The sequence below is a fragment of the Anabrus simplex genome, chromosome 12 (assembly GCF_040414725.1).
Source record: "Anabrus simplex isolate iqAnaSimp1 chromosome 12, ASM4041472v1, whole genome shotgun sequence".
NCBI classification, from domain to species: domain Eukaryota; kingdom Metazoa; phylum Arthropoda; class Insecta; order Orthoptera; family Tettigoniidae; genus Anabrus; species Anabrus simplex.
In genome coordinates, this window is record NC_090276.1 from 61972924 (window position 1) to 62000601 (window position 27678).

The 27678-nt window shown below is 43.3% G+C and overlaps 1 protein-coding gene across 2 annotated transcripts in view; it reads left to right on the forward strand.

Moving 5' to 3' along the window:
• Positions 1 to 27678, forward strand: part of LOC136884055 (proton-coupled amino acid transporter-like protein CG1139) — a 224130-nt gene that overhangs the window by 144859 nt on the left and 51593 nt on the right. For both annotated transcript variants that reach the window (XM_067156079.2, XM_067156078.2), the window contains exon 6: positions 25334 to 25418. In XM_067156079.2, coding sequence (XP_067012180.2) covers positions 25334 to 25418 — 85 coding nt within the window. The remainder of the gene's footprint in view (positions 1 to 25333; positions 25419 to 27678) is intronic.

Sequence of the window (27678 nt, forward strand, 5' to 3'; positions counted from 1 at the left end):
CCGGTCGATTTCCTTCGTTCTTTTAACTGAAAGGTATTCATGCACAGATTTGTCATCAGGCATTATAAATCACTTAACTTTCGCCTTCCTCAAATTATTTTATTTTTTTCAATTTTTTGTCTCTTTGAAGCTATTATATCTTTGGCTCTTACTGAGGTACGGAGTTCGTTTTGACCTAAGAACACTCAGTGGATCAAGATCTTTCATTTCAGCTCTTAACTATTCAAATTGGTTGATTCTGAGGAAAGTTATGAGTGCACATTCAATTTGACGTCCCATTTCTTCAACATTTTTTCCTCATTGAAGCAATTAAATCTTTCGTTCTAATTGAGGTACACAGTTCGTTTTGGTCTAAAAACACTCAGTGGATCAAGCGCTTTCTTTTGAGGCAATAACTACTTAAATTGCTAGATTCTGAGAAAAGTTATGACTACATTTGTCTCCATGACGAAGATCTTTGAAGGACTTTTCAACAATTCAGCGCGTAGTGTTGTTCCAAGGAACGTTTAATTACATTTCTTTGTGTGATGTATTTTCAAGTGTTTTGTTGACATAATATTACATTCTATTACCGCAGCAGATCATGTGCTTTATTTCCTCACATCCGTGAGGATAGTAACGAACAACACCATAGTTTGTACATTGCGGGCGGAGCCAACGGGAAACTGCTAGTGAAATTTTGTTTGTTTTGCGGCCAGTTTGGTTTCTCATACATTTTCTTTACCTTGTAGCGCTGGATCTTCTTCAGGCCTGTCGCGCCCTTCCTCCTTAACCCTCTCTGGCCTCCGTAAAGTCGCACTCTCAAGAAATGGAGCAATTCAGACAAGACAGCCCTAAAATGCTCTCCTTAACTAGTTCCGTACGGGGAAGTTCCCGACTAAATTAAAATACAATACTCTGATGGGCTGAATTTCCATACACACTCCCGGGTTTGATTGGCTAGAGAACATAGTTACAAGCATGTGATAGAGGAGGAACCAGCTGAAGTGTTGACAACTTCGCTACAATTAATTTAAAATCTTATAGGTTCTACCTTTTCAATACAAATACAATGTTGTCTGATGTTTTTTACAACTTAAAGAGGCTTGCAGACTGAACGCTGAAAGACATAACAGTCTATAATGATAATGTATGTATATTTGATCTTTAATTGCCGGCCCCGTGGTGTAGGGGTAGCGTGCCTGCCTCTTACCCGGAGGCCCCGGATTCGATTCCCGGCCTGGTCAGGGATTTTTACCTGGACCTGAGGGCTGGTTCGAGGTCCACTCAGCCTACGTGATTAGAATTGAGGAGCTATCTGACTGTGAGATAGTGGCGCCGGTCTAGAAAGCCAAGAATAACGGCCGAGAGGATTCATCGTGTTGACCACACGAGACCTCGTAATCTGCAGGCCTTCGGACTGAGCAGCGGTCGCTTGGTAGGCCAAGGCCCTTCAAGGGCTGTAGTGCCATGTGTTTTTTTTTTGTTTTTTTTTTGTATATGCTCTTTAATTACAGAACTAGTTTCGGCGTTCATGACGCCATCATCAGCTGCATAACAAGTGAAGAGAAACTTGGCAATACAACAGTATGCAACAACATATCAATACAATTAACTCCTTGGTATGAAAATCAAAACCTACAACCTGTTTTCCAGTATTTAACCGGGTCAGGGATGTAATGAATGAACCATATATAGGCTATTATTACAATGGGGTCGCCACTCCCAAGGTGATTATTAATGACTGATAAATGCTATGAAATGATAATGGAGAGTGTTGCTGGAAAACCGGAGTACCCGGAAAAAAACCTGTCCCGCCTCCGCTTTGTCCAGCACAAATCTCATATGGAGTGACCGGGATTTGAACCACAGTATCCAGCGGTGAGAGGCCGACGCGCTGCCGTCTGAGCCACGGAGGCTTTAACTCCTTGGTATCCTATACTCATTTTATGTTAAGTTTAAAAATATCTAGTTTACAACAAGATAACACTTATGAGTCAAAATTTTAAAATAGTAGAAAAATCTCATCTCAAGGTGATGACTTAACTTCAAATATTTCGTAATAACTAGGTATCTTTTATACACTCGTAGGCATAGAAGCTTCAAGTTCAGTTGCAACATTACTGTTGGACAAATATATCAGAGTCCAGTAGTATGCTATTAAAATATTAATTTCGAAGATATTGCTGCACGGTTTTGTGGATAAAAACTCATTATGTTCTGTTAAAATATTGTAATAAAATGCGCCGTCTTCTGGAGCTTGTTGAATTGTAGAACAGTAAATATTTTTTTGTATATCTGATTGGTTAGAACTATGAATATTTGCCCTGAAGATATTAAACGGGCCTAGCCTCTCAGTTCAATAGGTGGAACCTATACGATTTTAAATCAATTGTTATCTCAATTCAATACGGGCAAATAAAAATGAAGTTCCTTATGTTAAATAAACTTCGGTACACTAAAAAAAAACAGAAAAAAAGGTTTACCAATAGCAAAAACGAAATTTCCTAAGTTATTAGTTTGTTTTTAGCCCACCAGATATCATTAGAAACTAGATGACAGAGCCATCTCACCATCGAAGAAGAACGTTTTTTGGAGGTTTTTTTTTAAAAGTTCGTATTCACTGACATTGATGGCCATAGAGAATGTGCGCAGTTTAAGTACCGCAGCCGGGGAAGGTGTACCTGTGGTACAATTTCTATAGGTCATTCCCTCCCCATTCGACCTCTAGGGGTGCCTTACCCACACTACTGTATTTCTCTCGTGATAATATTAAATCATGCACCAAATTTGGTTGAGATTTCAGGTTTGCCTACAGACGCCTGCGGTTTTTAATCGTTTAGCTTCACCGATACGTAGTCTGCCTCCGTAGCGTAAGGGTTAGGGTTTTTAGCTGGCGTCCTCGGGGGCCCGGGTTCGATTCCAGGTACTGCCAGAAATTTAAGAACGGCGGGAGGGCTGGTATGTGATTGGAATGGTTCATGCAGCTCACCTCTAATGGGAGTGTGCCTGAAAAGAGCTGGACCACCTCGGGATGAGGACACGAGTTTTCTTTACTGATACGTAGAAATATTGCTCCTTAACTGCGTGCAACCCGCTAAGTAGATTCATTTAGTAACTTTATCTTACGATTACTCAAACTGGACTGAACTGGAGACCTATCACTGTCTGATGATTCACCGGCAGACAAATTGGTCCAGTAGAATGGACGGACGAACTGGACATTTTTTTTACTAACCTTTTTTAAATACACAGATAACATGCTGCAATATATTTTCACATAAAGGGAATTACGAAGGATTAGCTGTCAAAGAATGTCTCACTTTGTTTCTCATCTTCAAGCAGTTCACCTCGATAACTTAAATTAAACCTTAGCCTTTCGCACTTCAAAGAATGTTAGACCTCACGAAATGTCAGTGAGCAGCCTTGAAGGACAACATACATGCAAGTGATAGGCGTGTATGAGTAAATCTTCATCCGAAGAATGTCTTAGATGTTCACGCCACGCGAGAGACGTTGTAGATGGCCATGCTAACTCTTGAAGGCCAGGTCTTACTTTGCCGAAGGCCTTCATGCACAAAGCGTCAGCTTTCTCAGAAGAAGCTGGTTCTCACCAGATAATATCCTCCTCACCTCATTGTTATAGCGCGTACATTTCTTTTTGTTTCATGCACCTCGCGAGTCTCTAGGATGTGTTTCAGTAATAACACCTCTTGTTTAGACTGATGCTATCACACTCTGAATATATTGTATATAGCATTCTTTCGCGTTTATATTATGCGAAAGAAATAAACTGGAGGGAAAATTACGTTTCGCAAACGATTCTCTGCAGACCTAGAGAATGACATTTATCCTGGAACCATACACCGAGGCACTGAGTGCCCCAGGGAATTTTTAATTCGCAGTAATTTGCTGTTCGCAAACCCTGAAGTCCCTTAACTTCATGACTTTCTTTTTACCTTCGTACTCTCTCAGTTTGTGCACTAATTCTAACGAGTGACGACTGCTTGTACATCAAAACATAGTTTTAGGCATACAGCTCCCCGGTGTGCGGTTAATGAAACTTTCAGCCAGTTTGGTTTTTCATACTTTTTTGAACATGTACCTTTGTACTTTGTGTTAAGAGTGTTTGATATGGACTGCCTCGAAACCGGTAAACAGATTTTACCAGAATCATATAGCTCTGAGCCTGGCATCGCTGATAATTTCGTCGTTGTTCTAGACTACGGTGGAAATAAACGTTCCGACAATCACTACTGACCTACACTTAGGGCAATCACCCCGGTGTCAGATTCCCTATCTGTTGTTTATCTAGCCTTTTTCTTAAATGATTGCAAAGGAATTGGGTTTTTTAACATCTCCCGAGTATTTACCTCTTTTTGTCCTCTTGAATTCCAACTTTACCTTCATATCGTGATCTTTCCTACTTTTAAAGACACCACTCAAACTTATTCTTCTACTAATGTCATTTCACGCCATCTGTCCACTGAAAGCTCGGAACATACCACTTAGTCGAGCAGTTCGTCTCCTTTCTCCCAAGTCTTCCCAGCGCAAACTTTGCAACATTTTTGTAACAAAACTCTTTTGTCGGAAATAATCAAGAACAAATCGAGATGCTTTCCTTTAGATTGTTTCCAGTATTTTGAAGATGATGACGTGCTAGAATATATTTTCCTTTCGTGCTTCAGATGAACTTATTTCCACGTTGGAAGAAGAATTAATGAAATCCTGGGTTTGACGAGGACTGGAAATCCCATCAACACGCAGAGGCATCCGCCTTTCTGTTGCGTAAAAAATGGTATTTACGATACCCAGTCAGTCTTAGGTCTGGAATATGTAACGACTGCCGCTATTACCTGCAGTGAACGAAAGACATTCGTATGCAAAAACAATATGTTGGAGTTGTGCCCAAAGTTTGCAAAATGAACCTTATATTGGTCTAGTACAAAAAACCAAACATAGATTTTTTTAATGGGGCCTTTTAATTTCATTTCTATTCCAGCGATTACAGTGCTGTTCTAATTTGCAAACATATATTCGCGTATTAAAAATTATACATTTCACGGATTTTTCTTCTTCTTCTTCTTCTTAATCTGGTTACCCTCCAGGGTCGGTTTTTCTCTCGGACTCAGAGAGGGATCTCACCTCTACCGCCTCAAGGGCAGTGTCCTGGAGCTTCAGACTTTGGGTCGGGGATTACAGCTGGGGAGGATGACCAGTACCTCGCCCGCGGCCTCACCTGCTATGCTGGACAGGGGTCTTGTGGGAGGATGGGAAAATTGGAAGGGATAGACAAGGAAGTGGGAAGGAAGCGGCCGTGGCCTTAAGTTACGTACAATCCCGGCATTTTCCTGGAGGAGAAGTGGGAAACCACGGAAAACCACTTCCAGGATGGCTGAGGTGGGAATCGAACCCACCTCTACTCAGTTGACCTCCGGAGGCAGAGTGGACCCCGTTCCAGTCCCCGTACCACTTTTCAAATTTTTCGTGGCAGAGCCGGGAATCGTACCCGGGCCTCCAGGGGTGGAAGTTAATTACACTAACCACTACACCACAGAGGCGGACTTCACGGATTTAATGAGATTTTAAAGTAAATTGTAAGTTTGAATTTGTAAAATACAGGTTTTTTTTTTTTGTGGGGTTCTCCGTGCTCTGATGTACGGTTCCGGGGTTAATAAAAATTAAAATCCACACCCTACTGTTTCCAGTCATTCAACCGGGCCAGGAATGGAATGAGTGAAGGCCTCATCTATTAATAGCGGCGAATAAAGGAAGTGTGCCGCCGAAACCTGCCGCAGTCCTCTGAGGCAATGGTTAATGACTAACAGATTAAATAAAATTGAAGAGTGTTGCTGGAATGAAAGATGAAAGGGAAAACCGGAGTACGCGAAGAAAAACCTGTCCCAATTCCGCTTTGACCAGAACAAATCTCATATGGAGTGACCGGGATTTGAACCATGGAACCCAGCGGTGAGAGGCCGCCGCGCTACCGCCTGAGCCAGGGAGACATTAATGGGATTGTAAATAAATTTTTAGATCTCGTCACATGGTTATGATGGTATTTAGCGGTTGTAGTAAGGATGTAAAGGAGAGGGGGTATAAGTCTGCGGTAAAACCGCAGTTAAGAGTATGGCTCCAGTGAATGGCCTTAATTAAGGTACAGCCCCAGCATTTGCCTGGTGTGAAAATGGGAAACCACAGAAAACCATGTTCAGGGCTGCCGACAGTGGGGTTCGAACCCACTATCCCCCGGATGCGAACTCATAGCTGAGCGCCCCTAACCGCACGGCCAACTCTCCCGGTAATTCAGTTTCTAATGATTTAAAGATAAGAAGTACAGAACTAAACAAGGCCACAGAACTAGTTGCAAATACAGGATTGTGGTGGCGATTAGTAAATTCACAGAAGCTTGCAGACTGAACACTGAAACGCATAACAGTCTATAATGAAGATGTATGATATTATTATTATTTCTTAATTCGTTATGCCCAACTAAGGAGCTCTTTTGAACTTATTAGCACTTCTTTGGGTTTTTTTTCTTCTTCTCTTCCCAATATCTCTTCGTCCTCTCGCTGTGTTCCTATTTACGTTCTTCAGTCCATTCTGTATTTATTCGGGTGGGCTTGACGGAAAATTTCTGTTTGTGAACAGGATGTATGTTGCGTATTCAGCCCGAAGGCTGGTTTGATCCTCCACAGTTCCACCAACAGCTGTCATAGATAGCCTAGATTTCCGTTGCTTTCCTCACCGAGCCAGAAGTTGCTATTACATATCACTCTGCCAAGCCCACTGAAATGCATGCACCAACCGACCGCATCCATAACAGGGACTGGCTGCATAAGGAATGTTATTACTAGCATTGCTCATACCCAGCCACTTTCATATTGTCCAAGCCAAGAATGAGACTGAGACAAGTCAATGAAAGTAACAAATTTATTCTAGCCCATACCAGAAGACATAGTGCAGTGTAAACACTTCATCTCACCAGCAAAGACGTCGTCATTATTATTATTATTATTATTATTATTATTATTATTATTATTATTATTATTATTATTATTATTATTATTATCAGCTCCCAGACGAAACTATCTTTACATCGGTCTGTTCTCAGACCAATGCTTTACGGGAGCGAAAGCTGGGTGGACTCAGGATATCTTATTCATAAGTTAGAAGTAACAGCCATGAAAGTAGCAAGAATGATTGCTGGTACAAACAGGTGGGAACAATGACAGGAGGGTACTCGGAATGAGGAGATAAAGGCTAATTTAGGAATGAACTCGATGGATGAAGCTGTACGCATAAACCGGCTTCGGTGGGGGGTCATGTGAGGCGAATGGAGGAGGATAGGTTACCTAGGAGAATAATGGACTCTGCTATGGAGGGTAAGAGAAGTAGAGGGAGACCAAGACGACGATGGTTAGATTCGATTTTATGAATGACTGGTAGATGCTATGAAATGAGAATGGATAGTGTTGCTGGAATGAAAGATGACAAGGAAAAATGGAGTACCCGGAGAAAAATCAGTCCCGCCTTTACTTTGTCCATCACAAATCTCACATGGAGTGACCGCGATTTGAACCACGGCATCCAGCGGTGAGAGCCCGACGCGCTGCCGCCCGAGCCACGGAGGCTTTGTGAACCTGTTATCATCCATTCTATATAATCGACCATAAAATTGTAACCGCCGTTTCCTGATTGTATCTGAGAGTTTTTTTTTTTTCTGCAGCAGTTAATGGGTGAATTGAGTAGCTCATTACTAGAGCCCGGATTTCCATGCACTATCAAATCTCAAAATATGCATGCATTCATGCACTATCATATAGCAAAACATGCACGATGAACTGGAAATATACACAATCAAAATTCACTTCCTTTTGAAACATTTGTACAACAACTAATTTCTCCAAATTGCCTTGATTTAAGCTCGTCCGTTTGTCTGTCAGCACATCCTTAAGCACAGAAGTTCTTCGTCACAAAAAGTGAGGTCAAATTGTACGTCTTTTACATTTTCACTACAATACGTCTTATATAAGCTTGACGAATCAAAATCAGGATTTGAACGGATCACTTTTTTCAACTTATATCTAGCTGCCGCAGTTACACTTCTCCGTGGAATGATGGCAGACACATTTGTATCTCCTCAATAACTAGCATTCATTGCCTGCTGCGATAACTAAGTGACGAGTGACAGTTCCCGGTAGGAAAATCCAGGATAAGAACGGAAGAGGGTTCAGAGCAAAACCAGCTGCTAGCTCAGTAACGCGGCGTCACAGAAATGCGATACAAGTTTTATTTTGTTCGTCTAACACAGACGAAAGAAAGAATGAGCCGTCAATGAGTAATGCACAATTTATGGTTCGATTTATAACAATGTATAACTGGGACAATTTAGTCCCAAGAATTACACAGATCGACGTGGGGCCTTCCGGCTTACGTCAATGTTTACTCAAGCAGCAGATAAGAACGCGTTTGGTTAATTGGATTATGTACTAATTTTGGTTGTCATGTAGGATGCCAGGAATACATTCTCTCAGTTTCTCAGTAATAGACATTGTGTATAACGTGGAGAAAAGGCCCCAAATTCTGCAAACCAACATTCCTAAAAGGCACTATCATGCAAGTTAGCATTATATATGCGCCAAAGTCACAAGAAAAGTCACATTATGCAATATTAAACGTCCAAATATTCGCTATTAAATCCAAAATCTTCAAAATATGCATTATGCATGAATTTTGTCCTAAAAAGGCCAAAACATGCAAACATGCACGGAAAAGAACGGTTATTTGGAATCGTTAAGCCATAAAACGAATATTTGCGAAGTTTGAGAATTGTAACCAGCTTATTTTAAAACATGCATTTGCATGGAAATCCGGGTTCTACTCATTACCTTTTGTTGCCGGTCCCAAGCCCGGATAAACACGGAGGGTTGACGTCAGGAAGGGAATCCGGTCGTAATAATTACTGCCAAACAACAGTCAGAATACATCTTGAGGCAACCTCTAGGGCTCAAAACCTTAGTTGTAATTTTGAGATCGACTCCGGTCGAACTCCCCATAACCTTCAACCGATTATTATTATTATTAATATTATTATTATTATTATTATTATTATTATTATTATTATTATTATTATTATTATTATTATTATTATTATTATTATTATTATTATTATTATTTGGGATCGCCGCCTCTGTGGTGTAGTGGTTAGCGTGATTAGCTGCCACCCCCGGAGGTCCGGGTTCGATTCCCGGCTCTGCCACGAAATTTGAAAAGTGGTACGAGGGCTGGAACGGGGTCCACTCAGCCTCGGGAGGTCAACTGAGTAGAGGCGGGTTCGATTCCCACCTCAGCCATCCTCGGAGTGGTTTTCCGTGGTTTCCCAGGCAAATGCCGGGATGGTACCTATCTTAAGGCCACGGCCGCTTCCTTCCCTCATCCTTGCCTATCCCTTCCAATCTTCCCATCCCCCTACTAGGCCCCTGTTCACTATAGCGGGTGAGGCCGCCTGGGCGAGGTACTGGTCATACTCCCCAGTTGTATCCCCCGACCAAGAGTCTGAAGCTCCAGGACACTGCCCTAGGCGGTAGAGGTGGGATCCCTCGCTCAGTCCGAGGGAAAAGCCGAACCTGGAGGGTAAACAGATGATGATGATGATGATGATGATGATTATTTGGGATGCGTGAATCCAAGGATCATGTACCTCTCAAGATGCGAGATATCTGTTGTTAAATTTATTGAACTCGCGTCTTTTCGTGTGAACCGAATATCTCCTTGTCACTTCCGGTAGGTAGCTACAATAAACAAAAACAGAATGATACTTAGAAAGCGATTTTTCTGCGTTGTCTATGCTGAGGAGTGACGCAGAACGGACGTGAAAGTAGTAGACCTTCTACCGCTATGTCGTCATGGTTGGTTCCGATGAAGAGCTGATGCAGGCAGTACAATGCTCCATGCTGACCAAACAGGCGAGGTCGCCCGACTGTAGTCACGGAACTTCTATACCAAGAGTAATGGCAGTCAGAGCGCAACAATGGCGGAGCGGGAAATGACGTCGCGAATTAAAGTGCGGAAGAGGCCTTGTTTGGGCGATACTAGGACATAAAGAGCTGTTTTATGAGGCTTAGAATGGTGAATCATCTCCAAATTTGTTGGACCGCAAGTAGGTAGTATCTCGTAAGTTATGAGAGGATTAGATAGGCGTCTATTTTTAGTGTGGAAGGAACTTGCTTCAGGGAACTAGGAACTAACATGTCATTCAACACCATCATGTTATCATTTAATATAGAAGGCCATGGTCCCAGATGACGTTAAGTATCATCATGTCTAAGAGTTGCTATGTGTCTGGCTGCAAAGCCAATTATTAAACGAGAAGAGTACACTCCAGTATTTGTGTTTCCTTCTGATGAAGAAAGAGTTAGGTTATGGAAGAAGGCTATTCCTAGGGAGAATTTAATAGTTAATCACAATACAGTTGTGTGTATCAACCACTTTCCTGAAGACCAATTCCTGAGTGAAATATGAGTGTCTCGTCCAGATAAGTTAAAATGTCCTGTTTAAAAATCTACATTTTTAACAATAACTTAATTTCATATGTGACAGTATTTTTTTTTTATTGTTGAAGGTTAGCGTACTCGTAATCTGTCTTGTAGCTACTTATTCTTTTTTTTTTTTTTTTTTACAAGTTGCTTTACGTCGCACCGACATAGATGGGTGTTGTGGCGACGATAGGGCAGGGAAAGGCTAGGAGTAGGAAGGGAGTGGCTGTGGCCTTAAATAAGGTACAGCTCCAGCATTTTCTTGCTGTGGAAATGGAAAACCACGGAAAACCATTTTCAGGGCTGCCGACGGTGGAATTCGAACCAACTATCTCCCAAATACTGCAGCTATCGAGCTCTGTAACTGGCACAGAGGCGGTAAAGGCGTGCTCGGTTCGCCCGGAAGGACGTGGGTTCGAATCCCCGCCAGGAAGTCAAAAATTTAAGAAACAAGATTTCCACTTCCGGAGGTGCACATGACCCTGAGTTTCACTCAGCCTACACTAAAAATGAGTACCAGGTTAATTCCTGGGGGCAAAGACGGTCTGGAGTAAACTTAACCGCTCTACTCCACCAAGTGCCGAGGTTGAGGAGAGTGGAAGACACCTTCCACCCCTCCCAGGGCTTTCATGGCTTGGCTTTGTAGATATATCAGTATGTTTGATGTGAATGTTTCAGTTCACTAGAAAACGCAAGAATATGTCTCAAAGTGGAAGGTCTGTTGCTCACGGTAAAATGATCTGTCAAATTTATTGTACAATAATTTAATTTTATAAAATTTCTGTTGCTCACGGTCAAATTCAAGTTTTATAAAACATTTGATAAAACTTTTCATAAAATAGGACATGTTCTATTCCGTAAAATTAATTTTACGAAACGAACCAATCAGCGAAGCTGACATCACGATGATGTTGGCGCTACGTCGTGAGAAGATAGTGAAGCTCGATTGTAAACAAACACTTCTTTTTAAATGGCAGGATCCGGGTGGACTAAGGAAGCTGTTAGTGTTTTACTGGACGAATACCAGAAATATCCTTGTTTGTACGAAGTTAAAACACCACTATACCACAACAGAAATGCAAGAAGAGAGGCAGAAAACACAATCACCGAATCCCTATTAATTTAAGAAACAAGACAGCGATCCTCTACCTTCTTCTCTTCTTTTGATCCAATCCCGAGTCCAGCATTTCCTGGAATTTCTTTTCTTTCTTTTTACCACTGTACAACATATAAGTGCAGCTAAAGCAGCAAGTTTTGCTTTGTTTGTTGGAGCCATACTCAAACACACTGTAAGTTGACCAGCTGATTCTTGGTTTAAAAGTTTATCGATAGATGGCAGCACATACACATCTTAGTTCAGAAGTGAGTTCATAGATGGCCATCCTGATTCTCAGACGAATTTTTAAAAATAAATTTACCGTGAGCAACACAGCTTGCTTTTTCCAAAATTTTATAAAATGAATTGTACAACAAATTTTACGAAACATTTTACCATGAGCAATAGGCATTAGCCTGTGCTGACGGAAACGAACGGATATTCGCGATAAATAGAACGTTGCGGGGATGGATGTGCATTGTATGTCAGAATGAATACATATTTATGAATAGTTTTTGGTTTTATAAGGTGTTAAAAAATTAGTACTTAAGAAACTGTTAACAATTTACTTTACGTCACACCGACACAGATAGGTCTTATGGCGACGATATGATAGGAAAAGGCTACGGGTGGGAAGGAAGGACCGTAGCCTTAAGGTACAGCTCCAACATTTGACTGATGTACAAATGGGAAACCGCGGAACACCATCTTCAGGGCTGCCAAAAGTGGGGTTCGAACCTATTATCTCCCGGATACAAGCTCACAGCCGCGCGTCCCTAACCGCACGGCCATCTCACCCGATCTTGAGTCATTTAAACGAGTTTGTTATTCAAGCGGAGCGGATGCGTATCGCCTTCAAATCTCACCCAAAGCGTTACGTCATCAGAGCTACTGGACGGCCTGTGCATCATCAAGGCAGTGAATTAAGCACCACTACCAGCGCTAATGTGAGTCAATGCAGAGTTTCACTTAAGTACCACTACGAGCGCTAATGTGAGTCAATGCAGAGTTTCACTTAAGTACCACTACGAGCGCTAATGTGAGTCAATGTAGAGTTTCACTTAAGTACCACTACGAGCGCTAATGTGAGTCAATGCAGAGTTTCACTTAAGTACCACTACGAGCGCTAATGTGAGTCAATGGAGAGTTTCACTTAAGCACAGCTACGAGCGCTAATGTGAGTCAATGCAGAATTTCACTTAAGCACCACTACGAGCGCTAATGTGAGTCAATACCGAGTTTCACTCCAGCACCGCTACGAGCGCTAATGTGAGTCAATGCAGAGTTTCACTTAAGCACAGCTACGAGCGTTAATGTGAGTCAATGCAGAGTTTCACTTAAGCACAACTACGAGCGCTAATGTGAGTCAATGCAGACTTTCACTTAAGTACCACTACGAGCGCTAATGTGAGTCAATGGAGAGTTTCACTTAAGCACAGCTACGAGCGCTAATGTGAGTCAATGCAGAATTTCACTTAAGCACCACTACGAGCGCCAATGTGAGTTATTGCAGAGTTTCACTTAAGCACCACTACGAGCGCTAATGTGAGTCAATGCAGAGTTTCACTTAAGCACCACTACGAGCGCTAATGTGAGTCAATGCAGAGTTTCACTTAAGCACCACTACGAGCGCTAATGTGAGTCAGTGCAGAATTTCACTTAAGTACCACTACGAGCGCTAATGTGAGTTAATGCAGAATTTCACTTAAGCACCACCACGAGCGCTAATGTGAGTCAATGCAGAGTTTCACTTAAGCACCGCTACGAGCGCTAATGTGAGTCAATGCAGAGTTTCACTTAAGCACCACTACGAGCGCTAATGTGAGTCAATGCCGAGTTTCACTTAAGTAACGCTACGAGCGCTAATGTGAGTCAATGCAGAGTTTCACTTAAGCACCACCACGAGCGCTAATGTGAGTCAATGGAGAGTTTCACTTAAGCACCGCTACGAGCGCTAATGTGAGTCAATGCAGAGTTTCACTTAAGCACCACCACAAGCGCTAATGTGAGTCAATGCAGAGTTTCACTTAAGCACCGCTACGAGCGCTAATGTGAGTCAATGCAGAGTTTCACTTAAGCACCACTACGAGCGCTAATGTGAGTCAATGCAGAGTTTCACTTAAGCACCGCTACGAGCGCTAATGTGAGTCAATGCAGAGTTTCACTTAAGCACCACTACGAGCGCTAATGTGAGTCAATGCAGAGTTTCAGTTATGCATCGCTACGAGCGCTAATGTGAGTCAATGCAGAGTTTCACTTAAGCACCACTACGAGCGCTAATGTGAGTCAATGCAGAGTTTCACTTAAGCACCGCTACGAGCGCTAATGTGAGTCAATGCAGAGTTTCACTTAAGCACCACTACGAGCGCTAATGTGAGTCAATGCAGAGTTTCAGTTATGCATCGCTACGAGCGCTAATGTGAGTCAATGCAGAGTTTCACTTAAGCACCGCTACGAGCGCTAATGTGAGTCAATGCAGAGTTTCACTTAAGCACCACTACGAGCGCTAATGTGAGTCAATGCCGAGTTTCACTTAAGTAACGCTACGAGCGCTAATGTGAGTATTGAACCAAGGAACATATTACAGAAAGAATTATGCAAATAAGTTAATTTGGCGAATCACAAAGAAAACGAGTAAAGAAACGAGCGATTTTAGGCTGTTTTTCCGAAAGTGCCTTTAGGCCGGAAGTAATTTTCCAAGACTCACAATTTGAAACCTTTCCGGGCCCTTTAGCCCTTCAACTTTCGGCACAACTGAGGAAATTGCTTAATTTTACGTTTTCCGTAATATGGGAATCCCTACTTTGTCTGCAATGAAATATTTTCAACATTTTCCCACCCTTTTCCTTCAACTCCATTTTCATTGCGCCTACATTATCTCCAATCTCTTTCAAAACATCAGAAGAATGTGATAATTTCATTTTCATACATTTCATTTCGATCATACTCCCAACAAATAAGTCTCGTGTAAAACAATCGAGAAGCTGAAAGCGCCTTACCGTCTATTACGCTGCATAGCGGACATGTTTTGCGTGATGCATCCCTTTTGTAGCAGCTTCTTGTTGTCAACAAATAATGCCTTAGGCTGCTATATTATCTGCGCATCTTTTCTGGATACATTTACACCCGAGTGCTGAATTGGTCGACCTCGGCAATCTTCGAGATTCGTACTGGCAACCTTTGAAACACAAACTATGAATCGCTTATGCATCGCTGTGCGACATCTGGCGTACACTTTGCGTACTAGTACTGTTGTTATTTACACAGCAAAGCCAAACTATAGAATTCACTTCAGGAATAAGATTCGCATCGAGAAATGTTATACAATGTTATATAAAGTGTGTGTGACACAGCTGTTGGCTTAAGATACCAAAGGATTAGCAAAATTCATATCGATCGATCATATTATCGATTCAATTCAGATTTCATTTCCATTCAGTTGGCAGTACTACTGGAACCGGAACTGCTCCCACCTTACTCCTCACAACCGTACACAAAAATATCGATAAAAAGTGCGCAGATTATAGTCATTTTGATGAGCGTTTCCAGCTCAACTAGCTGCGCAGATTGTTTCTGTTTGAGACCTGTCCGCCTTCTCACCGCATAAGATTGCATTGTCAGCTCCCGTCATCTGCCTACTGTCGCAGACAGAACAGCTGGTCTGCAGTAGTTAGACCATCCAATAACTTAATTTGCAGCGTCAATTCAACATTATTATTATTATTATTATTATTATTATTATTATTATTATTATTATTATTATTATTATTATTATTATCTTTCTTTTTTCGTTGTGCTCAATTAAAGAGCGCGTTTGAACTTATTAGCTTGGCCTGACGGTTTCCCCTTCCCCTTATTCTTATTCTTCTTTTTCTTCTGGCACACTCCTCACATGCTGGTTGGATCTTCAGTTTGAAAGCCCCGTTTTATAACAGACATGTACCATGTCACACACCCGGCAATTTATGTAAATTATTAATGTGTAATATTACATTAAGTGAGAAAATATCAAGGCATTATTATGTCATAATGCATTTATGGTATTATGATGTACGTTTCTGAGTTTTAATAATAATAATTGAGCATCTTTTTTTGGCATTCGCATATATAAAACTCTGTAATAGGTACGTGGTAAGATTTTTTAAAATTTGCTTTACGTCGCATGGACACAGATACGTCTTACGGCGACGATAGGAAAGGGAAGGCCTAGTGAGTGGGAAGGAAGCGGCCGTGGTTTCCCATTTTCTTATGACACTTCAAATCAGCTTACTTTGATGATGAAAGTACTGAATTTACTGATGATAAAACAGAGCATGAGTAATCATACATAAGCCTGTAATGCTGTCCTAAGCTCACAAGTTAAAAAGACAACTTAACACTTAATTATTATCTATAACACTACTGATTTTCAGGATTTCTTTTTTACGTATTATCCTTTCCTCTAAAGCAGTTTTGACGTATCAGATTGATCCAAAAGTCCGTTAACATTTGACGAGGCTATACTTCACGGAATATTAACAGGTATTGAGGATAATAATTGAGATACATGATTGGCATGACATTGGATTTTATTGACACCAAAATTAAGTAAATAAATCTTCACTAACAGTGCCTTTCCTGGTAACCTCAACAAGCCGCTATTGCAGGCGCATCTGACGCCCTCTCTCACGACAGCTCGTTTTATACCGTACACGGGTCTTACGCGGCATTACTGACATGTTGCTGTCCAGCGCCATTTGCTAGCCTGCTTGTGCACTCGTTGATGTCAATAAAACTCCATGTCATGTGTCCAGCATGTGTGGCCATTTGTACCTGACGTGTTGCTGTCCAACGCCATCTGTTGGCCTGCTTGTGCACTCGTTGATGTCAATAAAACTCCATGTCATGTGTCCAGCATGTGTGGCCATTTGTACCTGACGTGTTGCTGTCCAACGCCATCTGTTGGCCTGCTTGTGCACTCGTTGATGTCAATAAAACTCCATGTCATGTGTCCAGCATGTGTGGCCATTTGTACCTGACGTGTTGCTGTCCAACGCCATCTGTTGGCCTGCTTGTGCACTCGTTGATGTCAATAACATTCCATGTCGTGTGTCCAGCATGTGTGGCCATTTGTACCTGACGTGTAGCTGTCCAACGCCATCTGTTGGCCTGTTTGTGCACTCGTTGATGTCAGTAACACTCCATGTCATGTATCCAGCATGTGTGGCCATTTGTACCTGACGTGTAGCTGTCCAACGCCATCTGTTGGCCTGTTTGTGCACTCGTTGTCGGTGTCAGTGAAATGAAATGGCGTATGGCTTTTAGTGCCGGGAGTGTCCGAGGACATGTTCGGCTCGCCAGGTGCAGGTCTTTCGAGTTGATACCCATAGGTGACCTGCGCGTCGTAATGAGGATGAAATGATGATGAAGACAACACATACACTCAGGCCCCGCGCCAGCGAAATTAACCAGTGATGGTTAAAATTCCTTCCCTGCCGAGGATCGAGCCCGGGACCCCTGTGACTAAAGACCAGCACGCTAACCATTTAGCCATGGAGCCGGACATAATAAAGACTCGAACCTGCACAGCTCATGTTACGAAGCGAGCGCGTTAGCCATTACGCTACGAGAACTCTTGCTGGTGTCAACAAAACCCCATGTCATATCAAGCATGTGCGGCTATTTGTACCTGACGTGTTGCTGTCCAACGCCATCTGTTGGCCTGTTTGTGCTCTCGCTGTTGTCAATGAAATCCTATGTCTTGCCAATCATGCTTGTCAATTATTACCTCTCTAGCTCCAATATTCCATGAAGTATTGCCTCGTCAAATGTTAACGGACTTTTGGGTTACTCTGTATGTGCCCTACATCTTTAATAAATTTACAATAGCTGTACAAATCTCACAAATGCTTTGAGTTGGGATAGGACATTTCTCCACCCAAGTGTACCTGTAATGTTAAAAGAAGCGTTTTGACAGATAGGGCTGGAGGGGGAGGGAGCACTGAACGGTGTTGCCACATTTCTGCCTTCCTTTCTGCTTCCCTTCACTTTCGGCTCACTTGCTCGTTCCTTCAGACCGCTGTGTTTTCTTGTTCGTAACTCAGAAGTGAGACGTTTGGCAACTCCAAGCAACACGAGCCGGCCAGCTGGCAGACAGTGGGACCGTGCACGTTTCCATGGTAACCGTACTCCCTACTCCCTTCTCCCCACCCCGGCAGGCAGTAAACGGACCTCCCTCTAACAGCTTTCAATATTGCGACTATAGGGACCGTGCGAATGGCGAGTTGTGCGCTCTTGCGACTACTTCAGAAAACGTTTGATGGGGTAAGCTGCAAGCCAGCGCTCGAGTTAGCTCATGACGGTGTTAACTGAAAGAATGGAGAGTCGAACGAGTAAAAGTAAACTAAACTTTCACTCATCTCCCAGCAAGGAATTGACATTAACATTTATTGTAGGGGACTTCTGCTTCAAATTACAATGAACTAGCCTCGTTGTGTTCACCCTGTTTCATTATGAGACATAAGGTGGGTTTTACAGCATGGTAAGCCTCTCAACGTTGGCCAAAAAAGAGAAAGCAATGTCTCCTCAACCCCTGATAGCGCCTGGGACCGAATAAAATGTATCTTTGTTACTGTTAGTTCTCTGCATTGAAAACTTTGAAGTACGTCAGTGAGCAAAATAAAAAGATAAAAGTGCATACACGTGCCCCTCAATGTGACATTATCGGTACCCGTAATGACATATTCCGAATTAATGGCAGATAATACTGAAAATAAAACCTTTCCAGTAAGGGAATGGCAGTACACAGGAATTGCTCATGCCTTGAAATTTTCACAGTGATACTTCCTTTAGGAGAATATACAAACATTTCACATAAGTTGATGTTCAAAACATACATGGATATCTGCACTTGGGTGTAGTAGACGTGACTATCTCTAATATTATTGTTGTGTCACATACAAATACGGTACATTGCTCCGTTTATCTTGAATAATAGGCTTTCCTTTACACGAAAAAGGACACTTAATTTCCAGGAGAGAAAAATCACTGGGATGAAATACTATCCCGTCTGGACTCGAACACAGCAATGGGTGCTCTACTTTGATACACACTCTCACCTGTTTTACAAAACAGTCATTGAGTTTGCAGTACTCAGCCACCGCAAGTTGTTCAGTGTTCCTACCGTACCTCATCGCAGGTGTGTTAAGGGATGTGGAAATTAGAAATGACCTTGAAAGCTGATCATAACCACCACTTCTCAGTGTCTTAATCTGATCAGCTTGCTGGCTGGCAGATAAGCGTAATTTTCTTTGTTTGAACCATGCAGCACAGCGATATTGAAACCTTGTGTCAAATGCGATTTTGTACATCTGTTCTGTTGTAACTGTAACATATGAGATATAAAATAGTTGCACATCTTGAGGCAAGAAATCGAGATAATTCACAGGTTTGATTGATAATTTAACAGCGGACATTTTTGTAACAAAATAGCACCTATGGACTGCATGGGTATTCTGATTTTGTATTTCGTTCAGACACTTGATCAAATCCTCAATTTCGCTACGTTCTACAGCATAATCTATAATTTTTTGTAGAATGGAACTTGCCACCACGTAATTTTCACTCTCACATTCGGCTTTAAGCATATCAGTGAGGGCACACTCAATATGTTTTTACTCGTTGGTACAAACAAGTTTTATTGAAAGTGGTTGATTCCGTTTGTTCAGCAATGTAGACGTATGGTTTCAACAGTTCTGCTATCTTCTTTCCTTTCGAACATAGATCCTTACGAGCGCACTTAGGTTTATTTTTTCCATCGCTGCACTATGGTTGTTTTGGAGGAGTCCCTCTCGGAGTTAATAAAGGAACACAAAGCAGCAATGTGCTTACAGCGTTTCGACTGACCTGCTTTGCATCCACAATCACCGTCAACAATGTTCCTGTTACTGTCAACGTGAAAATAAATAAAAATACTTATAATGAGGAATTATTTATCGCATCACCTTTAGGAATTAAATATTTTTGTTATAATCTTTGAACCATCTCATCATCATTCACAGCTTAATCCGCCTGCAGGGGAAGTACACTCAAGAAGAAGTTGTCGCCATGAATTGCGGGTCGGTTGTCCTTCCTCACTCATTATTTATAAAGTGAAATTCTGTCGGGATTTGAACTACAATCGCCGGAACTTGAAGCAAGCCGCTCGCTACCTCCTTTATAATACAGTAGAATAACTGAGAAAAATTGGCTTGCTTTTCCTATGTTAGCTTAGCTGCTAGCCTCTGACTTTAGTGACCGTGGTTTGAACCCCAGTGTCACTGAAGTGCGATTTTAAGTTGAAAGAATTGTGTTTTAGGAAAGGCATCCGACTCTAAATTCATGATTACAACTCTTACAGGGCTCAGTGTATGCAATGGCCCCGCGCAATGATTCAATAATTTATAACTAAAGTTAATGTGAATAAATAATTAACAATTTCCCGAAGTAGGAATAAAATATAGTAAATACCTTGATTTCAACGTTGTATGGTGACATTAATACTCGTTTCCCTTAGACACTTGCCGTATATTTCTTGCCCTAACCTTTCCTTCACGTCAAAGACATGGTTACTGCTATTTAAATCTTCACCTTTCTTTAGCGCGGATTCCCGGAAATAATCTGAGTGTTGCACTGACTGAAACCCTACATAATTTATAGCGGTCGCTGCTACAGTCGAAGCCATTATTGTCCGGCTTTACCTCTTTATTTTACAATCACAAGTCAAAACTAACTGCCCTGGTTGTAATGAACTGCACTGTCAATGGTCTCGTGAGTGCCCCACACTTATTTTTTTTTTTTTCTTCGGGGGGGCCCCCGAAGCCCGCTCCCCCCGCGTGACCAACGACTCAATCTACATGGCCTCCGACATGCTATTATTTCTAAGAAGAAGAAAGAGATAGCAGGGAAGAGTGGGAAGTGATACAAGGAGTATCTGCCTGTTTCCATGTCAAACACGCTACCAGGCGATATTGTATTAGGTATATGGTATTGAAGTTTGGTATTGAAGGGTCAGGGAAAAACCACATAGGCAGAAAGAAGAAAGAGCCTACATGTAAAACCTGACATCTTTTGATAGCACATGCAAGGATGTGGGCTGGAAAAAGACCAGAGGTTGTGTTAGTTAGGAACAGGTAACATGCACAAAACATAAACCAATTCCTCGCCATTCCATCGCCTGGGGATCAGTCCGTCTGGGCACTGCTGGGACTAGCGCGGTCCTTGCCGGCTGCGGAGCCATGCGTCAAGTACCACCAGGGCCTGTCGCACGACTCCACCTCCTTGGGGTACCTCGTACCCAGTCTCCGATCCCGGAGAATGAGGCCAAGCCCGCCGAGGCGGGGGCCTCCTGGAATGGGGTGGGTCATGGCGCCGGGCCTCCCTCCTCTCTGCCCGCGCCATGGCCCTGTAGACTGGGCAACTGCGGTGGGAGGCCGGGTGGCCCCCCGCGCAATTGGCGCACACCGGCGCCTCCTTAAGTGTTGCGCAGGCCGTGTAGTGGTGATCACCACCACAGCGGTTGCACTTCACTTGGAGTCCACAGCTAACTTGACGGTGGCCCCACCTCAGACAGCGGAAACACTGCAAGAGCTGCTGAGGGGGACGTTTTACTCTCACCTGACTGCCGCTACCCGCTGAGGTCCTCTCCTGATTGGCTCCTCGGTTGACTGCTGTCCTGGGAGCAGTCCTGGGTTGCGGCTTGGCGGTCCTCTCCTGGTGAGCCAGCGACGCCTTCTGCTTCCTGGTGCGGCGTCGTCTTCTTCTTCTTCTTCCCGGGGGTTGCTTCTCGGCGGGGGAAGAGGCCTCGTCCTGGTGGTCCTCCTCCCGGCCTGGTGACCCCAGGGTAGCTGATGGCTCCGCTGCGTCGCCGTCTTCTTCCTTCTCCTGGCTGGCGGCGGCGGCGGCGTCGGTCGGTGCTAACGCCTGAGTGGATTCCCTGTCCTGTGGGGCGCACATCGAGGTCTGCAGCTCGACAGACGTGCTGTCAGGCTGGGCCTGGACAGCAGCCTCAGAACGCCAGGGGGCGTCCTCCTCCACTGAAGTCGCACCGTCGCGGCGCCAGGGGGCGTCATGCCCCACCTCCGTGATGGCGTCGCTGGTCGCCGGCTGGGTGGCCAGGACTAGGTCGGTATTAACCGCCCTATTCCTTAGCCTCCTCGGCGTCTCCCTGGTCTCCGTCGCGGCCCTGACTGCGCCGGTGTTCATCCCTGGCACGCCGTCCCTCCCTGGTAGACGGATGACCTGGAACAGAGAAGAAAGCTCCCTCTCTGCGTCGCGCATCCGCTCCTGGTCGTGATGCCGGATAATGAGGCCTCCTGGTAGGAAGCTCTCGACGGCCATGGTTGTCGAGATGATCCTGCCTCCTCGGCGAGGGCGCCGCATTCTGTCCAGGACGAGGCCCCGTTCAGAAGTTACAGGGCGCCCTGGCCTGTAGTACACGAGCAGCGCCTCGTACTCCGGGTCGGTGTGGCCTTCGGAGAAGAGAAAGCCGTCAGGGGGGTCGCACCCGTCCCTGTACGGCTCCGTCTCCACCTCGGTCTCCGGCTCCGGCTCGGGTGCAGGCGGCTCGTTCTCCTCCGATGCCCAGCAGTAGTCTGCTGCTCGCCACACGTCCGTATTCTTCATCCTGGTACTCCTGAAAGAGAATAAGAATAAGCGAGCACTGAGAAGTGCTCAGCTCAGACAAAAGCCCTTTCGAAGTCGTACTAATAAGTACAGCTGCCTGGTTAGCACTTGTAAGTACTGAGCGCCTGGCAAGGAGAGAGACAACGGAGCGACAGGCACGTACGACCTCTCGCTACGACAGTCAGCTGCTCCTTGATGTCCGCCGTCTCAATCTCTATATACTGCCTGTTCTATGCCGCGAGAATTGCGTTTACAGCGACATTGCAGATGGCAGCACTTACCGCACCCACAGCACATGCTGGTTAAATGAGAGTTGGTCCGTAACACCAATATAAATTGAAAAATAATCCTTAATATGTTACTAATTGAGAAGATAATGCACATACAGAAACTAACATTTCACATTTGAGCTTGGCTTAAAATATACGAACGTAAAATATATAAAATATTACCAGTTACAGTAGGTGTATTAGGATCATCCCATGCTGCATGGTGGGCCTACATACACATTTTAAATCTTCTCGACACGAGTATTTACCAGCAGTGGACGCCAAAAAATATATATCACTATTTCGCTGATCCTTTGTTCATGACCAGTTTTCAGGATACGTTTCATAGCACAAAATGCAGTGCGTGCGTTCGCCATGTCATTAAATTCACCACCCAATCTCACTGACCTAATAAAGTTTCTATTGCGTCTCCAGAAAATCGTCTAGTAAGAACATAAAATAACCGATTTTGTTACAGATAAGACACACATTCCACTGTAGATTTCACAGCGAGACAGCATCTGCCGTCTCATTAGTCAGACACTTCAGTTTTTCACGTTTTGATTCCAAACGAATTATGTTAACGTACCGGTACTCGATGAAATCATCATTCAACCGTTGTAATTATTTTATCTGCTGGTGAATAGAAATGTACACAATCTGGATTGTTTCACCGAAAGGCATTACAGTACTCATTTCGGAACTAAACGGGATAGTTCGGAGACTTCTAAGCTTTTAACGAGGAAGTAGGCAGCAGGACTAGAGAACTTCTTTGAAAATCGGATTACAAAAAAACACAACAGTTTATTCGCGAGAGCAGGAAATTTTACATTATCTGTGCCGCATACACCTTCAACATTGACCGCGCAAACGAACTTGTTACTGGTTCGGTCGTATAGGAGCCGTACCTAATCAGCTATTTAATCGGCGATCACTATTACACTCCTCTCTGTAGGTATGAGAGTTATACATTGAGCTCTAAGTCTTCCCTTCACTAATTGGGAAACCCCGACAAACATATCAACATTTTCCATTTAGGCTACCTGTCCAGAGTACGTTGTGATGGAGCTGACACTAGACCCCTGGAGTCTTGCCATATACGTAACCGTTTGGGATAATATTCCCCACGCCACGTAGTACCGCTTGATTTGTTCTGACTGCCCGGATTTTGTCTTGGGAAAATCATGGATTTGATTTTTATTTGGTAGCTTCCTTTACTTTATTCAGACGATCGATTCCTGGGTTGTCTTCGTATTGTCTCTGTAGTCTTTTAACTTCGTTATGGTTAGTCATCAGCTGTTTTCTCAGTCTCAGAATTCTTGATCGGAGCCTCTAATGTATCATTCACTGATCACTGCTGTCATTCTTACTCGTTGGAATATTGACTTGGATTGATAGATCGTTGTTCAAATAAATTTCGTGTCTGACTCCTTGGCTGAATGGCCAGCGTACTGGCCTTCGATTCAGAGGGTCCGGGTTCGATTCCCGACTGGGTCGGGGATTTTAACCTTAATTGGTTAATTCCAATGGCTTGGGGGCTGGGTGTGCGTGGCGTATTCAACATTAGAAATCATCCTAGGTAGGGCCCTCATCTTCACCGACATGCAGGTCGCCTAATAGGCCGTCTACTAGAAAAAGACCTGCACCAGGCCTATCCGGAGCCATACGCCATTATAATTATAAATAAATTTCGTACTTGTCATCCAATGTATTTCTTGCGGTTGAAGAGTTTGTTTCATCACAGATTTCTTCCGAAGAAGTATCTTGTCGCTGTCTGGTCTTTCGTGGAGCTATTTTTCTGGTTTTTAGGTAATGGGGATAATTCGAAATCCAAATTCTTCAGGTGTGAGGATTCCTGTTATCCCCCAAGCAACGAACTTTAGAAACATTTAGTTTTATTTTTCAGAGCCTCCGTAGCTCAGGCGGCAGCGCGCCGGCCTTTCACTGCTGGATACCGTCGTTCAAATCCGGGTCAATCAATGTGAGATTTGTGCTGGACAAAGCGAAGGCGGGACGAGGTTTTCTTCGGGTACTCCGGTTTTCCGTGTCATCATTCATTCCAGCAACACTCCCCACTATAATTTCATTGCATCTCTCAGCCATTATTAATCATTGCCCCAGAGCAGTGCGACTGGCCTCGGCAGCCGGCACAATTCCTATCCTCGCCACAAGTTGGGTGCTTCATTCATCCCATACCTGACCTGGTCATTGACTGGAAAACAGATTGTAGGTTTTCATTTTCATTTCATCATCTAACTCCATTTCTAAAATTCAGGCTACAAACACGAGAATAATTGGATGGAATCCATTGATTACCCTTGGTTGATCCCTGCCTTGATATAACGTTAAGCCAATTTTTCTAAAGTTCTTTGCTTGGGGGTATAACAGGAATCCTCACACCTGAAGAATTTAGATTTCCTGCTTTGATATACAGAGAGGAACACAACAATTAATCATTTTACAACCAGAGACACACACATAAAAGCTCGATGCAAACGCACTGAAACACAATGTGAGTACGGAGATAACTTGGGTGCGTTAGCTGGCGCCCCTGGCGGAGGTTTGTGACACTAACAGCTCACGCTGAGAAGCATGTTAACCGCATAACATAGAGCAGGCAGTATATAGAGATTGAGACGGCGGTGGTGCCCCATCAAACGTCTGCAGCTGTTCCCGTTAGGGGCGCTAGCTACTAAAAATCTCGTGCGCGCACGGTCCCTATAGGTCGTTTTGAGTTGTTGCAACGTAAACCGAACAACAAAAGAAAAAAATTGTTGTCGGTCTCTGATATGTTTCCCCGTTTGTTCCAGGTTGTTCGTGAACGTCGCTCTCATAGCTACCTACTACAGTGTCAGCTGTGTCTACGTAGTCTTCATCGCGCAGTCTGCGCAACAGGTGAGTGTTCCCTGTTTATAACCCATACAGACAGGCTGATTGGACTTATTTTATGTTCCGCGGCATCTCTTCCAATCGCAGAACTGGACAGTGTTACCAACAATTACTGTACCACTTCTTCTAGAACCGGACGAATTGGCCGTGCGGTTAGAGGCGCGCGGCTGTGAGCTTGCATCCGGGAGATAATGGGTTCGAATCCCACTGTCGGCAACCCTGAAGATGGTTTTCCGTGGTTTCCCATGTTCACACCAGGTACCTTAATTAAATCCACGGCCGCTTCCTTCCAACTCCCAGGCCTTTCCTATCCCATCGTCGCCATAAGACATATTTGTGTCGGTGCGACGTAAAGCCACTAGCAAAAAAATCTTCTTCTAGACAGGATTGGCTAATACGTCCAGTCTCCGAACAGTAGTTTGCATCTGACTAGATGGCTTTCAAAACTCCGCAATTTCGCCATTAACATTTCTAGATTGTTGACATGATATAAGCTTTCGGACTTTTTGTTGGGTCAAGGAAATAAGGTGAAATTCATTACGTTTCGCACATAACTCATAACACATTCACGATGAAGACTTCTCTAATAATGAAGTTTTGATTTTAAGAATGCTTTACCGACGCTCTTGATGGTAACAGGGACGTAATCCCTTGATTAGATCCCTTGGTACTAATTTGACAGAGTAGGCTATTTGCCAACACCGAGTTTCACCCCCCCCCCCGCCCCCTGCCCATCATATTATATCAAGTCATTCATTTATCTCATTAACTCCTCTGATGAGGTTGACGTCAGGAAGGGCATCCGGTCGTAAAAACTCGCTACGAAGATTCGTCTTACTTCATACACAAACCTGCAGAGAAACGAGACAAGTATTCGGCATACGGTACACACTACTTCAACCAATTCCTGAAATGCCCCGCTGAGTGGCTCAGACGGTTGAGGCGCTGGCCTTCTGACCCCAAGTTGGCAGGTTCGATCCAGACTCAGTCCGGTGGTATTTGAAGGTGCTCAAACACAGTATGTCTGCCTCGTGTCGATAAATTTACTGGCACGTGAAAGAAGTCCTTTGGGACAAAATTCCGACACCTCGGCGTCTCCGAAAACCATCAAAAAGTAATTAGTGGGACGTAAAAAAACATTATTATTAATTCCTGAAATGGACTTACACCAGGAGCGTCACTGTAATAACAGCTATCTTTATCAACAATTCAATAATTAATGCATGTATACATACACCATGAGTAGTATACAAAATACATAGATTCTTATTTAAAAATTGTATAGGTTGTCCATTGAAGGGTTTCGTGGCTCTATAACATGTACACGGAACACTAACGAAATTGCTATAGGTCATTCCAAGAAAACAGTATTGCTCTTATGACAACAGGGTTGCCATATCGATCGGCTCTGCTGAACAGGATCACGGGAAAAAGGCGGCACATAAATTTGTGAAAAGCAGAAGAAACTAAGCTACAAATTATTTTTATGAACTTAAGGGGAAGGAGGTTTAGAGGGTCTATTTTTGGTTTGTATAGAATCACAGGTAAACTACGGCACATAAAAAAATCTCAGCATTGAAGTGTAATGCCTATTGCTCACGGTAAAATGTTTCGTAAAATTTGTTGTACAATTAATTTTATAAAAATTTAGTGAAAACAAGTTGTGTTGCTCACGGTAAAATTGTTTTATAAAATCCGTGGAAGCATCAATATGGCCATCTATGAACTCACTTCTGAACTAAGATGTGTATGTGCCGTCATCTACCGATAAACTATTAAACCAAGAATCAGCTGTTCAACTTACAGTGTGTTTGAGAGTATGGCTCCAACAAACAAAGCAAAACTTGCTGCTTTAGCTGCAATTATATGTTGTGCAGTGGTAAAAAGGAAGAAAAGAAATTCCAGGAAATGCTGGACTCGGAATTGGATCAAAAGAAGAGAAGAAGGTAGAGGATTGCTGTCCTTGCTCGAAAATTAGTTGAGGTTAGAAGACCAGCATTCATATAGAGATTCGGTGATTGTGTTTCCTGCCTCTCTTCTTGCATTTCTGTTGTGGTAAAGAGGCGTTTTATCTTCATACAAACAAGGATATTTCTGGTATTCGTCCAGTAAAAAACACTAACAGCTTCCTTAATCCACCCGAATCCTGCCATTTTAGAAAGAAGTGTTTGTTTACAATCGAGCTTCACAATCTTCTCACGACGTAGCGCCGGCATCATCGTGATGTCAGCTTCGCTGATTGGTTCGTTTCGTAAAATTAATTTTA